The sequence below is a fragment of the Sparus aurata genome, chromosome 22 (genome assembly GCF_900880675.1).
Source record: "Sparus aurata chromosome 22, fSpaAur1.1, whole genome shotgun sequence".
Classification (NCBI taxonomy): domain Eukaryota; kingdom Metazoa; phylum Chordata; class Actinopteri; order Spariformes; family Sparidae; genus Sparus; species Sparus aurata.
In genome coordinates, this window is record NC_044208.1 from 19,402,205 (window position 1) to 19,420,287 (window position 18,083).

The 18,083-nt window shown below is 43.6% G+C and overlaps 1 protein-coding gene across 1 annotated transcript; it reads right to left on the reverse strand.

Annotated features, from left to right (window-relative positions):
• Positions 1-1,278: 1,278 nt before the first annotated feature.
• On the reverse strand, positions 1,279-13,996 carry slc22a16 (solute carrier family 22 member 16). The gene is made up of 8 exons (XM_030406279.1): positions 13,790-13,996; positions 11,961-12,437; positions 10,744-10,861; positions 8,275-8,824; positions 6,419-6,546; positions 5,227-5,336; positions 4,005-4,104; positions 1,279-3,839 (listed from the first exon to the last, which is right to left on the reverse strand). Exons 1-8 carry the CDS (start codon positions 13,831-13,833, stop codon positions 3,663-3,665), a joined length of 1,704 nt encoding a protein of 567 aa, XP_030262139.1. The 5' UTR covers positions 13,834-13,996; the 3' UTR covers positions 1,279-3,662.
• Between the last annotated feature and the right edge of the window lie 4,087 nt (positions 13,997-18,083).

Below are 18,083 nucleotides of genomic sequence, written 5' to 3' on the forward strand. Positions count from 1 at the left end.
TAGGTATTAATTATGCAAATGTGTGACATGGTGACGTTGTGTGATGTCACAAAGTTGGGACTACTAATGAGGCGTTTCAGGAGCAGGCTTTTCTGTGGGAGAAAGGAGCTTCTGTTGGTGTGGACTTTGGGCTTTTTAACTATCAAGACCCTCCACATGCACAACAAACTGTAAACCACTGAAGAAAGGTAAAAAAAAAAAAAAAAAAAGATATTATATATATATAATTTATGACAAACTGTGCTGAGATTGCAGATCAGCCATATTCGGTTTGATGCGACTCGCAGCTACGGCCAGCACATGGTGTCACCTTTCCATTTTTGCTGGGACGCGTCACCCACCAAAACATTACACAGTTTGGACTCAGTGCTCTGTGTTAGTGTTCGGGCGATACTGAAACCCGGTGATTTTGTAGCTCTTAAACATCTCCTGAAACCCTTAACGATCATTTAATAACGGGATAATACTCGAGGCTCAGGGCAGTTGAAAGATATCTAACGAGAAAAAGAGCTGTGTGTGTCGTGCGTGAGGCCACAGATATGCATAGCAGGCACATGGTCGCTAATTGGCCTTTAGCCCCCTGTTCTAACCTTTTCCATGTGCCTTTACAAGAAAAGTAGAAGCACTTCTCTAATTAACCTCCTCCCTCTTTACTCTGTACTGACATAGCACATTCCCAAGCCCTTTAAAAATAATGTCCTCACTCTGTGTAAAGCTAAATTTGGTCCTCCCCAAGATATAAGTAGAAGGGCACACACACACGTAGAAGGTGGTGTCCATGGTGTCCGATTATAACCGCACACAACATTTGCAGCAACAGTGTCATAGGGAGCTGGAAGTTCACATTATCAGCCTGGCTGTTGAGGTTCAAGCGAAGTGCATAACTTTTCCATTCACGCACAAACTCTCGCTCACACACACACACACACACACACTCACACGTACTGATCATGCATCTGCAGAGTTTTCTGCGCCAAAGTTGAACACAGAGGGTTTGTTCGTGCGCTGGGTGGTGCAGTGAGAGCTGGCGCTGTGGCAGCAGGGACCTCCTCTTTGCCGGCGAATAGGAAGCTGTTAGTGCTGGCGGGCAGTTCCCAGACCTGCTCTATATTCCCCGTATGACAGAAATAGATTCCCTACTTTTCCAGCACCGGGTTGAACCCTCAAGTTTGACAAGGCGGAGGGAGCGAGAGGGAAGAAAGAGAGTGTTTCAGACCTGCAAAGTTGCAATGAGTTGTTACAGCAGACACATTAGAACAAGACAGAAACTGAGATAAGCTCATGTTATTTCATTTATTTTTACGTAATCAAATAAAAATAATATCACAAAGAAACAATCCATACAAAATAAAAATCATTCTTGATTGTAAAACTGTTCAGAGCTGAATACTGAACCTGAGTGTTTTCATCGCCCGGTGATCAAACGTCATCGGCCGATCGTCGTGATTGAATTTGTTCTCCTTCAGATTAAAAGCACCACGCTACAGCTTGATATGAAACAAAAACATGCCAGCAGTGTACAACGATATTGAAAAAGCAGGTGAATTTCATCTCCACACTGTCGCGCTTCATTCCTGCCTTTGGTCCAAACATCTGGAGATCACATCTTGACTCTTGAACACATACTGTATCATGTAGTATTGCCATATATACACATTTCATTCAGAAGGTCCAGCATTTAGATTGCATACGCTGAATAGGCATGTAGAAAAACTAGGACACAACCTTTCGGACTTACCGACACACACATGCACACACATGCGCACGCACACACACACGTACACACATTAGATAACAACGTTAAAGCTAAGTGATAGACCACATTCGTACGGCGGCCAATGTGCTCTGACATCATGCTCAAGGTGGGAAGTCGCACAAGTTGCTTATAAACGTGGGAAATCTGAATTCATTGTAATTTCACCGCCTCCTGATTAATCCGCAACTGAAGAGATGATGGATAGCGATAAATATGACCTGACACGGGACCATATATTAAGGTAAAACTACGCATTTGATAGCCCGTTGGCTAATGTTAGCATTCAACCACTGCTGAGCTAACATCGCTGTTTGATTACATCCACTATGTTTTGATTCCAAGCTTAAATAAATATATCCACTGGTATCGTGTTAACACTATGAAATAGTTACATTAGCTACAGAGTGGATAAATGCTAATGTTAGCAAACAGGTAGCTAATCAAATACGTCGCTTTACCTTGAAATACGGCCCGACTTTCGCCAGATTTTCATAACGCATCATATTTGCACTTGCTGATTAATCAGGAGCAGTGAAATGATGACGATATGTCGAATTCCCACAACGTTTACCCGACGCGCAACCCGGAACACCGAGGGATAACTTTAGCCCAGCATTCGAGCTTCCCACCACTGAGGCGTCAGAGGAAAATGTCCGCCGTGTAAATATACTCGGTGGCATCTTGAGCAAGATGAGATGTCAAACTGAGAGTAGAAGTAGAAGATATGTTCAGGATCATTTCACAGTGATACGCTAAAGTGGATGCCCTGAGATTTAAAAAACAGAAATCAGGAATTAAAAAAATAAAATAAAATGTGGCTTTAAAAATAAGCTGCTTCCTTGCTGTCATGAAGGAATTCAACAATCTCCTGTTTATATCATGCAAATTAAATGTATTGCATCACGTGTATTTTCTATATGTTCCAGACAGACAGACACAGACCTAATCTGCACTATTGAGAACTGTTTCAGAGAGGTAACTAAGTCACAGTGTCTAAGTTAACTGTCGGATCATTAATGTCCTTCCTTTGCCCACTTCCTTCATTTAAAAGCAAAATTCCTGTGGATTGATTCCTTGTGTCTTATTTTTGCAGTTTCAGTTCTTTCAACAGAATTGTATTCGCAAAGCTAAATTGCTGAGATCATGCAAGGGTTTAACTCAACTTATCCGAAAGAGCACACCATAAATGTATACTTCCCAAACTGTCCGCTGTCACCTCTCACATTTCCTGGTTGAACCTTGACCTGTTGACGCCTGCTGTAGTTATAGTGTTCACACAGTTTTCCTGACATTTGTGGCACCCTACCTTTGGCTTCTATTTCTCCACATAGCTTTTGGGAGGCTGAACTTTGGCTTGTTTGCAAGACCTCATTCACCCTCTCAGACGGTTTTAGCTCGGTCACCGTGCACCCAGATCTTAACAACTACCCTGGTGAGCACAGAGTTATCACGAGCGATAGAAACAATGGGGGCAAAACTGCAAAAATAGGACTAAACCTGTCACAAACTGAAATGATCCTCTTATACTTCATATTTCCTTGGTCTTTGGCACACGCAATATATACATACACACACATGGCAAATGATTCTCTCCATCAGTGACTTCATGGACTGATGGGATTGCACCATTTCTTGATATGTTTGCGTGCAGGTTTGTGTAATGTCTTAGGACTCTTAAAGTACTCAACTGTTACTCACTTTGCGGCACAAAATGTCAACAAACACATCATTTCAAAAAGGTTGAGAAAGGAGCTTTTTGATTTTCTTCCAACAATCCACTACATTTTTGGCAGCTGTCACCTTCTCTTTACTCCTTCATTCTTCCCTCCCAAAGCTTCTCTCTGTGGGTCCATCTCTCTGGCTTTTTCCCAGCAGTGACCTCCACAGCTCGGGCCTTGGCTCCACGTTACTTCATCTCCACCCCGTCCTCGGCGCCTTTATGGCCCTGGGCTGAGTTCCTCTTGCTCGGCTCACGTCCCAGAGCTTCGGCCTCTTCCAAGGTGGTTGTCAGAGGTCTGCCCAGGGTCTCTGGCAACAACAACGTCAGCACTCCGATAATGAAAGCCAGGATTCCCACGATGAGCTTTAAAAGGGCAAAATCATTTAGTTCAAATGTGTTTTGTTGCCAGGTTACAGTCGTAGATAAACCATGGCAAATAGGAACAAGGTGCAAAGTTGGCAGAGTTGTGGCGATAACAGGCAATTAAATGTTAAGTAATATCCGTTGTTTCGGAGAGAACGTGTGTACCTGAGGCAGGTAGACCCAGACATCAGCCAGGTACACACAGAAGGGGGCCACCACGCTGCCAACACGGCACATCATACTGCCACTACCCACGGCCAGAGACCTGGAGGGAGAGACACACGGCCAGCAACATTAAAGAAGATAGATTTCCAGTGACGTCAGGGTGCTGAGATGAGGCCTACCACCACCAAAGCAAACAAAGAATACTCTGGAAAAGCAACATTACTTCATGATTAAAGGGTGTATCCGATCTGCAGACTGGTTGCACCGTCCATGATTGTTGTTTTGCAGCTTTTCCATTTTTCTTTTCAAGTCTTCTTTTTTTGACATTAAAGGACACTGAAATGGAGGCTTCGATGTGTCCATAATAATAGTCATGACTGTTCTTTGCTTGATATTTACTTTTCCTTGATATCAAAACACTGTTAACATGCCTATAAGGCTAGGCTTGAAAGGAATCTGAAGAATGGACACAAAGGGTTATATTTTAAAAAACAATCAAATTAGTTAACACTTAAAGGTCATATATATGAGATAGGACATTTTTATGTAGACATGTCTTTTTTTATCACATCTACAGAGTGTGTACAAATTTGAAGAAAAAAAATCTCTATTCCTTGGCTCCAGCTCCTTACAAGATTTGTCAGCCAATTAACACCGTTGGAATCCCGTGGTATCCATGTTTCGTCACCATTGAGAGTATCGGTTGATGCCAGTCTATTGTAAAAAAAAAATGTTTAATGGCTGATTTCTAACCCTATGGCTACCCTAACGTTAGCTAGCTACCCCTTGACTATATTAGCTGCAACAAAGTAGCAACCACTTGAGGGGGCAGATGATCCCAACAACAGTGGTGTTGTAACGTGAGTGCAACAGTAAGGAAGAGATGGAAGGCCACATTTGATGGCTGAATGTCATCAATAACACCTTTAAGATCAATACTTTGCGAAAGAAGCTAATTATTCTTTAAATTTGAAAATCTTCTGCGGGTCATACACCTTGGAGTCCTTCGTCTGATTTCCAAAATGAAGTGCTCTTCCAGTTTTACAAAGCGACCGATGTTTACGTTGTTTTGAAAGTTTTATTTTGAGGATGGCTTTCCTTGTTCTGGGTTTGTTTTTTCTGCAAACACATCCATAAAAGGACAAATCACAAACTGTAGTTCTTGTTCAGCTATTCTTTGCTTCCGAGGGCCGAATGTGTTTAGATTCTGTTTTGTTCTTACCTGACGATCGTTGGGTAAAGCTCACAGGAGTACAGGTAGATGAGTCCAAAGGCGATAGCGATGGCAAACTTCCCTACCATGCAGAGAGTGATCGCCAGTATTTCAATGTCCTGTGGGAAGAGGGGGGGTTGGGGGTGAAAATGTAAGCAACAACGTACATTTGTTCGCTCTTTGGCACATCACTTTGTTCTAAAGGACAACATCTGTGCATTGGTGGGAGAACCTTTACCCTGAAAAACAGTGTTTAGCTGATTTCATATTATACAAAAATAAAACACTCAACCTTTGACCTACAGCCTTTACATTACACCACTGACTCCATTAATAGCCTAGCATTAAACAGCAGCAGACCCTCCTACAGCACTCCACGGATGTGTGAACTGAAGCGTGTGCTGTCCTTATTTGATGGGGACCGCTTGAATAAAACAAATATTTTCCAAAAGTGAAGTCCTTCAAGGAATAGTCCCAACATTTTGGGAGATATCATTTGTATGAGTGCACGCTGAATTTACAGTGTGACTATCAGGAGAGTGAAGCAACTAGGATGGAAGGAAGCAAAAGATAAGATTAGAGTGTCCTTCCCGTAACACTGCAGACCGCCGGGCTAGCAGGACCTGGCCGCTTTTGACCTGGTCTGGGTGGATAACAAAAGCACATGAGGGTCCACTGTATACGCAGTAACAACTGTGTTTTAGAGACTACGGCATGTTTGGGAAGGTTAGATATATTTGTCTAAGATGTTTATCACAGAGGGTTACACACACTCTGGTATGCGGTGTTGGGCCTGCACTCTCCGTCTCTATGCTGTTCTCTTTTTCCGCTCATGTTCGGTGACAGCTCCGTTCACAATGGCTTTCGGTGTCACGGGTCATGTTTACTTGGACATTACATTATCAGCTGTTTGCCAACTCGACCAGAAGCTGTGCTACTTTGGGTCAGAGCTCAAAACACGTGACAGCTGGGAAACGGCAAGACAGTCAACTTCAAGAGCGAATGGTTCGGACAGATGGTCTCAGTGCAGAAGTAGCCCTGTATCACAGTTAGTAAGTACGACGGTCTGAAAAAAATAAATATTGGAGCCAGTGGTTTTATAACCTCAGAGTAGTAATGAAGCATGAATTATACGATTATCATGAGATAGACCTTAAGAATACCAATCGTTATTCTTGTTTAACATAAACACTGTACGTACAGCAGGTACTGCAATGATGAGCATACAGGCGACCCCGGCCAGGAGCAGAGCTGGGGCACAGGTTCTCTTTCTGCCGATCCGGTCCATTGCGAAACAGCCGACCAGATAGGAGGGGATCTCCACCGCACCTGAAAACAGCCAATCACAGCAGCTCTCGGTCAGAGGTCGCCGTGACACTGGCACACTGACACTGGAGCCCTCATCTGAAATGTTGGCCTCTCAAAATGTGCCCCTGCTGTATCAAATGAACAGGAGTTACACATGTTCCTACTGGGAAGCACATCAAAGTGTAAAGGAAAAAAATTAAAGTAGATTTAGTGTAAATACTGCATATGTTTGCCGAAATGCTCTAATGTAATTTCGAGACATGAATTGCCCAAAAAGTAGTGTTTATTATCAAAGCGAAAAACCGGAAAATTTGCCTTGGAAAACTTCCCCGCTTGCAAAAATAGCACCGCATGAGTGGCACATCAGTTCTCAATTATGCTTAACAAAAAGTAAATAAACAAAAAAATGTGTATTACGGTACAAATCTCATTTTGCTTATTAGATGAAAAACCGCAGGGAAACTATTTCGCTCCCAGATGGCAGCACTGTAGCTTGTCTTAATTAGCACAATTTGCTAATGTGACCTGCTGCGTTGCCGAGAACAGAGCAGTAAACAAAGCCAAGCCCGGAGAACAGACAACACCTCACTGCCTCCCCCTGGTGACGTAACAGTCTCCTTACTATTCTTCTTCAAATACACTGTTTTATAGTTGACTTGAGTTGAAGCTGACGGTTTTAAATAGGACCGCTTGGTAAGCAGAGCTGGAACTATCTAAGAGGCCTATTTGTTTTCCCCGGGAGGAGAGCTGTCATTACACAGGCGACCTGAAAAACTCCCCAGCCTCGCTCTCAAACACACAAACACACTGAAACAGACATAACTTTATACAACAGACCTGAACCCTAACTGCCCCTAAGTATTGAGGCAGCTGTCAACAGCTAACCTAAGCAGAACGATGTTGTTGAAGTGTTCTGCAATATCGTTACCACTGTTATGGGAGAGATTTAACGGGGGTGGGGGGCTCACTGTCCTTCCCATTTGGTACCCTCATGTGAGCAGACTTGTGGTGTCTGATGGTAATAATCACATGTCTTTCTTGTCCCGACTTACTGATACTTGATTCTGTATAACGTAGGACATGCTAGGACAATTTCTCCTCTGATGTCAGACTTCAGCAGGAGCCTGGGAACCAGACGAATCTGCCGAGCTCATGTTTAATCTGCTCTGCCAGGTCTGTCTGGCCCCAATCCCGGGCCTGTGTCGGGCCAATCATGACTGTTTATCTAATTTAAAGGGGTATTTATGACAACTGACACAGGAGCACAAGTCGAAAAGTCACACTTCACATGTTTCCCTGCTCTCATCGGTTTGAGCTAGGCGATGTGACCTATGATATGATATAATATATACCTCTATATTTTCCAATCTCCTCAAAAACACTTCCATACAAAGCTCAGATGGCACATCATTCTTCCTGAGGAGGTCGTGTCGGCAGGTCCACTCCTGTTTACCCAATCCGAGCCGCAAGCAAGTCTTAGCATGGTCGCATGTCAGCCAAGAGTGAACCGAATAAACCAGAAACGGCCAAAGTCGGATGAGCGTGTCTGGCAATCTGGGAACCAGGAAGTGCTGGTCATATATTATTCAAGATTTTGCTACTTTAGTTCTGACTTCCTCGAGTTTCTAATGTGAGATCATTTCTGACAAGGCAGCCATTTTTTTTCCTTCCAAAATGGACCAAGAGCGGACATAATCGGCATGTGTCACTCTGATTGGTCATATTCACACTTATCAGCTAGTCACTTACCAGCGAGGAAGAGGTTGATGTACTGGTTTCCTCCGAGGTTGACCGAGCCCAAAGAGAAGACGTAGTATCCCAGGCTGCCGATGAACCAGATGGCCCACACTGTGCATGTGCGGCCCGCCATCCTCCAGCTGCCGAACAGATCCAGGATGGACAGCTTCTTTTCAGGCTGAGGCGGCCGCTCCTCTCCCCCGTCAAGCAGAGCTTTGCCATTCTCTGGCTCCAGGAGGTCCTCCACCTTCAGCCTGTAATCAAGGCCGTTGAAGCGGGCTATCGTCTCCAGCAGGGTCTCGGCTTCCTTGTAACGGCCCTTGGCGATCAAGTAAAACGGTGTCTCGGGGAACTTCCAGCAGAAAAGCAGGAAGGGCGAGGTGCATGTGGAGAGGATGATTTGGTAGATCCACCAGACCCGCACTAAGTAACCAGTCAGGGCCACCACCATGATGCCGACGGCGAAGGCGGCGTGCACGTGCATGGAGGTCCAAGTGCGCACCTTGATGCCGGTGAACTCTGTGACATAGACAAACACGACCACGAGGTAGCCACTGGAGACCTGAAGAAGGAGAGGATGGGACATGGAAGAGGGGGTTGGAAGATCAATACTAGACTTTATTGGCTCAATTGTTGAGATCAAATAGCGTAATCATGATTCCTACACTGTAATATCTGACAAAACAGACAAACTTTACCTCAAAGAAATCGAGGAAACCTATGAACTTAGTTCATTTGGTAATGCTGAGGTAATCGGTTTCCTGACTTTTTAAAAGTTACTATAATCAGACAAAGTTTACTTAAAACAAATAATAGCCATTTTAAGTTGTTATAACTTTGTGACTCATACAACTTCATGTAAATTCTGAAATCTGTTTCCTGATCTTTTCAAAGTAAAGTCAACTTCTACCATGTGGGCACCCGGGAATTGAGCAAAACTCAGCAAGTAAATCCAGTGGAGGGTGAGGGGGCCCTTTTTTTCAAGTCAGACTGCAGCAGAAGAACCCCTGAGTGTACTGAGCTGAGCCTGAAGTCTGAATTCAAGTCTTTATTCGTGAAACAAAGTGTCCGTCTGTCATTTTCAAGTTACACAGTCTTGCTTTGAAAACTGGGATTATTGGTCTTTTCTATCTGCACGCATACACACCACAAAATGTACAGTCTTATGTTCAACTGTGAGTAAACATGTTGTCGTCAGATCTCCATGTGACATACCGTGAGTCCCCGCTCCTGAGACCAAATCTGCACTTTGTTGTGGCGGTGCAGTATGAATGTGCCCTATGTGAGAGTCTGGTTCTATGTGAAAAACAACAGCTGTAGCTCTAGTGGACCGAGGGGGAAGGGGGGGGATGGGAGAAGAAGACGGAGAGGAGTGAAACAGTGGACTGACTGTAGGGGCTTTCTGCCACGCCGACTTATAATGACTCCCTTCCTTCGCCTCGTAAACATGTTATTTAATGCCAATGTTCTACCAGCTACTCTGTAAACAAGCATGAATATACCTTCTCAGGACACTCCGTTACTTAATCCACTCTGCTGGTGTTTATCCCATGAATGCCTTATCTTGACCTACTTGTAAACATGTCGGTCTGGGAATTTCAGAGTGCTGCTCTACCTGACCTCTACCAGTATGCGACCCGATTTAACTTGCGAGGCACAATCCAGTGTTACATTTTTCGGTACAAAGCATCTTGTACTGATTCTCAATAATGACAAATTGGAGCATGCGTTGTGTCATTTCTGCTTATACCCTGCATTACCTCGTTTCATATAAATGTAACGATATTATTACAATATCAAGCAGTTACTAGTCGACCATTTAGGTTGTTTTTTCAAAGTAAATACTCGGGGGTGGAACTTCTGTGTTGTGCTCGAGGCTTTGGATGTTAGCTATTGCTGGTCTCCGTTAGCGGAGCAGAGAGAGGTGCTGAGACGGGGCACTTGAACTTCACATCCTTTGGATGTTATCCTTCACAAAGAAAGCAGCATTAAACAACTTCAAAAAATCAGCCATGGGCAACCCACTGGGTCAGAAAAGGTCTCATTTTTCACGACATGTTAAATCACATAAAATGGTGATTAATACACGTAAAACTGCTATAGAGCCCCTTTCACACAACCAAAATATAACCTTGCACACCCAGCATAAAAGAGGGCAGAAACACAATCACTGCACATTCTTATTATACACAGCTGGAGAAGACATCTTGCTTTGGTTTGAATGTTGGCTTGGCTGCGATGTGTCTAATAGGAGGACCCTCCTACATTCAGAGAGAACATGAACAATGTTTTGTAGAAAAACAACTACAATGAACCTAAAGGAGCATGTTTGTTTACCAGCAGAGAGTAAGGCGCCTCCCTTGTTCCATACAGTACAAGTGTTAATAACATTGGTGTTATCGTCAGCATTTGTTGTCACTTCATTATGACTTCATTCCACGCCATTCACGGATGCAGGACACAAGACACAGATGAACTCACCATGGCGAGGAGGAAGCGAAGAACTATAAACATGTAGTAGTTTCCAGAGAAGGCAACGGACACCCCGAGAACAAACTGACAGAGGCTGGTGAACATCATGATCCTCACACGGCCGACCCTGCAGGAGGAGAGACAGAGACAAGAAGTGCATGGTCACGTCGGAAATGCATTGTTTTGTTAGGACTTTCAGTTGCATGCTATGGAAAAAGTATTGTGTGATGACCGCTTCTCTTTATATCTGCCGGACTGGCAAGTGAGCAGGTGTGCAAGGGCTAACACCAATACTCTCAAGTAGTTGCGTGTATAGAGCAGTGGTTCTCAGAATGGGGTCATTCAGGGGCCCTTGAGGAGCTTCCAGGGGGCCGGCAGCGTAAAAGGGGAGTCATCTATCTTCACAATAAATCCATCCTCAAGTAACCCAGCTGGCACAATGTCCGACTACGTTAGTCGTGGGTTTTCACACACTTTCTGTGGCGAAACGTCACCCTGCGACAAAAACTTATCAAATGTGGGTCAGTGGTCCTTGACATGAAAAAAAGGTTTGACACAGATTTGGGGCATAACAAACATGGGACTGCACTTTGCCCTCAACATTAAAGAGATGCTCCACAGCCCCCTTTTGCCGGCTCAACGTAACTCGCAGCCACTGACAAACAGAACTTGACCTTGCGGTGCGGGCCACAGGGACCAAAAGGCATTGGACCGGTGATCATGTGGATGAAAAGCATAAGACCAGATGATGATTAACTCATCCACATTAACCATCAGCACTTAATCCTTACCCTCCGTTAATGGGACCCGTTTTATAAGATATGTTGCCCAGACATGAAAGAGCGCCCCTCTCCACTCTGACTTTATCAGACTAAAGTCCTGCTTCTTAAACACTGACCGCTTCCGTCTTGGCCGAACGGTTGGCAGCTGTTTGGTTAGGTCAGCTGTTCCATCTCAAAACGTGCCCGGGGAACCTGCTGTCATCACGTCTTTCAACCAACAATCCCATCATCGTCCACACCAGCGATCCACTTTGTCACTTTCATTATCCCTAATATTAGAAACGTATGAGTGTGGAGCTGTGGGAGAGGCGCTTCCTGGTTTTAAAGGCTGCATTACAGTAGAGTGATGTCATTTCCTGTGATACTATTCTAAGGCCATGTTGCCCTGTCCTTATCGATCATGTTCTAGCTACACCCCCCCCCCCTCCTCCACCCCCTGCTCACCTGTCAGCGATGTCCCCGAACACCAGCGCTCCGATCAGCACCCCCAGCATAAAGGTGGGCTGGCACAGCTTGGCCAGCCACTCTCTCTCACACACCAGGTCCCAGTCCGTCACTATGCTCTGATAAACCTCCGAGTGGTCGTAAACAAAGTTCTTGTCGCAGGCTTTCGCGGTTTTGTTGCCATCGAAGTCATACGTAAAGCCCTTGGGGTCGAGGCGCAGGGCGCTGTGGCACCGACCCAGCTCCCACTGATCTCCCTCAGCCGTCCTCACCACCAGGGGCCTGGACTTTGACTTGAAGTCCGGCAGGAAGTCTTCCAGACTGGATCCGGTCAGGTTACCGTACAGGACATCTGTGATGTTGCCGGGCACGCCACACACAAAGTTTGGAGTCTCCACTAAGAACACAGATGCCAGGTATTGGATCCCGCAGGCCACAGCCTGGAGGACTGCTGCAAAGTAAAGACATGCCTGAAATCTGGAGAGAGAAAATGCATCAAAATACGCTGATGGCAGACTTTTTTTTAGGTCTGCCGTTAAACAGATGCAATAAGGTCACCATAGCAACTCATCTTTACTGAATTTGTGCTCTTGTCTTGTTCATATAAAGCTCTTTGTAGGTGTCACAGTAACTGGTCAAATAACAAGTTAACGCCACAAACAGCTTCAGATTTAATAAAGATCTTGACTTAATTTAAAGGTGCAATATGTAGGAATTGATTACTTGTGAAATTCATACTTGAAACAAACAGCAAGCAGCGTATCACTACAGTAACTGCTAACTGCTGCTAGTTAGCTCAGTTAGCCAGGCAGCGAGTGGTTCAGACCTGGAGCTCGGGGACCAGGGGAGTGTTGGTGTTTACACGGCTATAGGATTTTTAGACAAGGACGGGGCTAGCTGGTTAGCATGCTAACTTCAGTAGATATCTTTATATCTGGCGCAGACATCATAATGTCAAAAACTGCTATTTCTTCACATTCTGTTGATATGAATTTTAATATATATTTTTTATTATTTACCTTCTGCCCCTTTAAGTTGGACTATGCTTAAGACAAGTTTAATAATCTCTTGATCTTTATATATTATACATTTTCTTTATTATCTTGATATTCTAATCTTCTCCTTTCTTTCTTTAAAGCCAGAAAAAACACAGGGCTTCATACCCGAGGTAAAATTTTGATGTGAAAAATTCTCCTCACAAGTTCCCAGAGCCAAAATTAGTCTTATGTCCAACAAAACCTTAATTTACTGTCATAAATGACAATAAAGCAGTAAATTCTTACATCTAAGAAGCTGGAAACCAGCCAATGTTTGACATTTCTGCTTGAAAAAATGACTAAGAAGCATGGATTGATGTTCAAAATAGTTGGCAAGTTGATCTAATAATCGACTAATCATGGCTGTTCTACACAAAAACATGGGATTGCTTTCTGGGAGTACAGTTAAATGGATTCATTTAAAAATAAAAACTAATAATTCAAATTATTGGAACTAACGCCGGATGTACCAAGTACATTTTTTGTTTTGTTTATTTTCCATAAATTACTCATGTGTTCCTCTGAGTGAAAACAGACCGCTCAATGTGCGCTGACATGTTGTAGAAAAAAATCACGTAAAAGTGTCCAAAGGCACCGTGCACAAGTTCTGCAGTGTACCAGGATGAGCTCTGGTGGCGTCATTAGCGTTTGTATTAGAATAAAAATAACACCAGGAGTTGAGAAGTTAGTTCCCAACTGGCTGCTGGTGGTATACCCTGAACTCATCCACAGAGCTGAGGAACCAAAAAATAAAAAAAATTAAAAAAATCAGCTTAGTGAGTGTTCTGATACCTTTTGAAATGTCCGAGCTCGTCGAATATCCTCTCGACGGTCATTTTGTTCCCCCTTGACGGTCGATTTGTTGCGTCGAGGCTCCCGGTGCGTCTGTGTCTGTCTCTCCGGGGCGGCCGGCGGCTCCTGAACGCTTCAACGCCAAATAGTAAAACTAACGGAGGCTTTCGCGGAGCAGAGGGAGGGTGGGAGGGGCGCGCACACTTAGACAAACCCCCCCCCACACACAGCAGGGAAAGATCTGGTGTTCCCTGAACGTTACACTGTCGAATATAAATATGTTTGTAAACATAATGAAATATTTGTATTTGAAAATTGCGTTATCTGCTGTGATTTCTGTTTACTTGATCCCGTCTTTGAACGCATCATTTCAGCCCTTTGAATGAGATGGATGTAACTGTTATGGCTTCCCTCTCTTAGACACAGTAAATGGGCCCTGACATCACACATTCTCATGCAGTGAAGCAATCGCGAGTGTTTTCTCAGGTCACTATGATTGAACGCGGACCAATCAAAAGCCACGGTGGTGTTACATGAGATTTATTTTCTTTGGATGAACTTCCGACAAGTTCGAGGTCTGTTACAGCAGTGGCGACGGGACACAAAACTGTTTATTCGCTGTAAATATTCGACCACAGGGTCGACACCGGGGCCTCTCTCAGCACCGAGCCGTATTTCTAAGGTCGTAACCCCTGTCAGGGCCCAGTGGAACAAACAGCTGCCGGTGTTTACAACTCAGCTTGCAAGCATAGTGATAATGAGTTGGTGAGTCCATAATCGTCACCAAGTTTAACATCAATTCTTTCTTGAAACCACGGCTGCGACTGGTGACAAACAGGACTGCGCCCCGACGAATATGAATGATATTTTAAATTTGGTTATTGCCTCTAGTTGCTGTGTGCATGGAGTAACAACTCTTTTCAATGCTGCTGTTTCTACGTGTAATGTGTGCGCAATCTAACTCCTTCATTAACCATTTAGTCTGTAAAACATTTGTCATGATTAAAGGAGTAGTTTAATCATCACTACTAGAATAGAATAGGTTTACATGCTGTAGTGCTGAAAAAAAACACATCAGCTTTTTTTAGCTCCTGTCTCTTTAAGGCTTCCCCTCCTGTTTACCCAGTCTGCTCTGATTGGTCAGTTCCCACATGCCCGAGCCAGCACTGCTACCTGTCTCTACAGTTGGCTGTGTTGCATTTTCAGCATATTGGTAGTTTCGCTTCTACCATGAATACGGGCATAAATTATGCAAATGTGCGACATGGTGACAAAATTAAAGGCGGGACTACTGACGAGGCGTTTTAGGAGCAGCGTTTTCCGTGGGAGAGCGGAACTCCGGTTTGCGTAGACCTGGGACACTTTTCTTAAATGGCCTTTTACATGCATAATAACCTATTTCCTACACTTATTGTCAGAAAATGGTGTAAACTGTTAACCAGAGTTTCCCAAAGCCTAAGATGATGTCGTCACATCAGGAGAATTTTCAGTTTTCTGTCATAGAGGAGTAAAAGAAATGGGAATATATTCACTTTTAGTGAGTCTGCGTCTTGCATTTGTGTTCAACCACCACCGTTTTCACTACTTTTTTTTTCATGCTATGACTCACTTTTGTGTGCACCAGATGTTAGACACACATCCCACATAAAGCCAACAGGCTAATTTCCTGACACAGAAGCCTCTTGAGCTCCGAGCCGACCTGTCCCGAGTCTCCGCTGCTACAAGTGCACCTATTGGAGGCTTTCGATTAATAATTGATACGTGCAGTAGTCGCGGCTTTATTGACTTACTGCACCTTGCCGTGGCTGGATCCATCAGGACTACAACTACACACTGAATGTTTGCTTTTGCCATCACTCACACTGGCCATCTGCTCCACTTGCTGTGATGGGAAAAATCACACAGTGGAGGTTTAATTAGACGCAGGTAATTTTATGCAGACAGACAAAATTATAAAACAGTGCAGGGCCCGTGGAATTAATACAAACGTCTCCTTTGCAATATTTAATGATTTAAATGTAACATTTAAACACCAACAACTCATTTACACACCGTGCAAAATGATTTTCTGATTACACGTTAATGAGACTGTGATTTGGTTACCGTAACAAACAAGCACACAGAGGATCATTAGGCTTTTTATATATATTTATATATATCAGAAGTTCCCCCTTACAATATGTAGGCTTATCAGTAATTAATTAGGAGTTGGATCAATTTTTGTGCAGAGCCACTAACTCTAATCTCCTTCTCTCACCTCTCTCTGACCTGTCGGCTCATGTTTGCTATCCATATCCTGACTTGTTTTCAAAGGTATTGAAAGAAAGCTGATAAAACTTGGGGTCATGAGTCGCTGGGGGTCAAAAGGTGCATGTCCTTGTTGAGGGGTGAATGGTTGTGCAAGAAAAAGAAGAGAAAAAAAAGCCCCAGATACTTGCCATTATTCGGTCTGAGTTTTTTTCTCCCCCCGACAAAACTTTCTTTATTACCACAAAAGTTTGTACGAGCCAGAGGAGACTGACGTTCATTCCCTGTGAGTCCTTATGGAGTTAAAATAAAATGGGCTCCCTTTAAAATTCTGAAAGTCTTGGAAGCTTTTTTTTTATTCTTCACATCTTCAATTAAAGGCGCCATGCTGAATTTAAAGTTTTCCACAGATCGCCTTTCTCTCCCACGAGATAACATCAGATATTCTAAAAGATACTTCACCGCTGTCTGTAAAATGCTTAAATGATCAAGGGACATTGTCTCACCAGTTTTTTAACAATGTGAGGGGTCACTTATTTGATTGTTATTTTTTTTGGCCAAAGGGTGTTTCCCCATAACCCTGCCATTGCGCTATTTGGGGTAGAGTGAAGGACAAACCATCTCTGTATACACATTAGTTGCTTTTATGATCGTGGAAATGTGAGAAGCCCCTAACGTTTGACACGTGGCTGAAGGAATTAGGGAATGTTTTAGATTCACTGTGTCAAACAAAGAGGGACCTTTTCAGAAAATCAGGCAACCTCTCACTAGTCTGATGAATGGTTAATCATCTTTAATGCAGATGTAAGTCTTAGTTTCATATGTTGGTGCCCCATGACCTCTGTCATCCTCTCAACGGTCCGTCTTTTGTTTGAGCTGTTATGAACGCAGAGGTCGTATACATTTCTTTTGTATGTGCTTTAATTGCCTCTGTGCTTAAATACCCCTCTCTGTTACCTGAGTGTGTGTGTGTGTGTGTGTGTGTGTGTGTGTGTGTGTGTGTGTGTGTGTGTGTGATTGGTTGCAGGTGTGTTTGAGTGGGTGGAGGTTGTCCAGGGAGCCGATTGGTTCCAGCCTCGAAAGCGAGCGGTTTAAAGGCTGGCTCTTTTCCAGTTCCTGTGGGCCTCTCCTCTCTCAGCCAGGCTGCCAGCATGTTCTGTTTGTGTTCTGGATGTGTTTTTAAATCAAAACCTTTAAAAATGCTTTGCTGCAGGTGTCTGGAGTCTCCTTTTCATCTTGCGCCAGGGTTTCCCCTCGGCCCTGGTTGGAACGGGGTCACTGTGTTTATTGTATTTATTAATATGTTTGTATGTTTCTCCTGTTGAACTTTAAGTTCAGCAGTAAAAGATAAATGCAGCTCATTTTGATCCGTGGGTGGAACTTACAGTACCGACATCTCATTAAATATATCGAGCATGCATACAAATACAAAGAGAAAATACATTAGTGCCCATTTTCTTGCTTTGATAGAGTTTTGCATGTAAATCAAGTTTCAATGATTGCGGCGAAAGAACAAATGGAATACCATTTCTCTATCTGAAATGCAATAAAACCCCATACAGGTTTAGTCTCACACTGGAGGAAATCTTCAAGGTTTTTTTTTTTCACATTATTACTAAAACATTGATTTGGAATACAACAATCCTTTTCCCCCGCTGTAAATTATTCACGAGAGACCAGGAGAGGTTTGCTGCAGGAGGTGCACGACAAAGTCTGAAGCCTTTTCTGATGTTCCTGCAGGCTCATTCCCCAATAACTGATGACATCGTGCCTGGAGCTTCTTTAAAAAACTTCAGAAAACCTGTGGGAAGAGCATCAAAAAATGACGGCATATTCTCTAGGTGTGACTGTGTTGAAAACCTGGTTATAACAGTTAACACACAGTTTACTAGTTTACCGACTAATAAAACTCCACTTTTGGTCTATGAAATACCCTTAATACTCCAGATAAAGTATATGAAAATATGCACCGCTCTGGGTTTGAGTGTATATTCATTTCTAAGAATCTGACTTTGTGAACTTGTGTGTGTGCATGCAGTATTTCGAG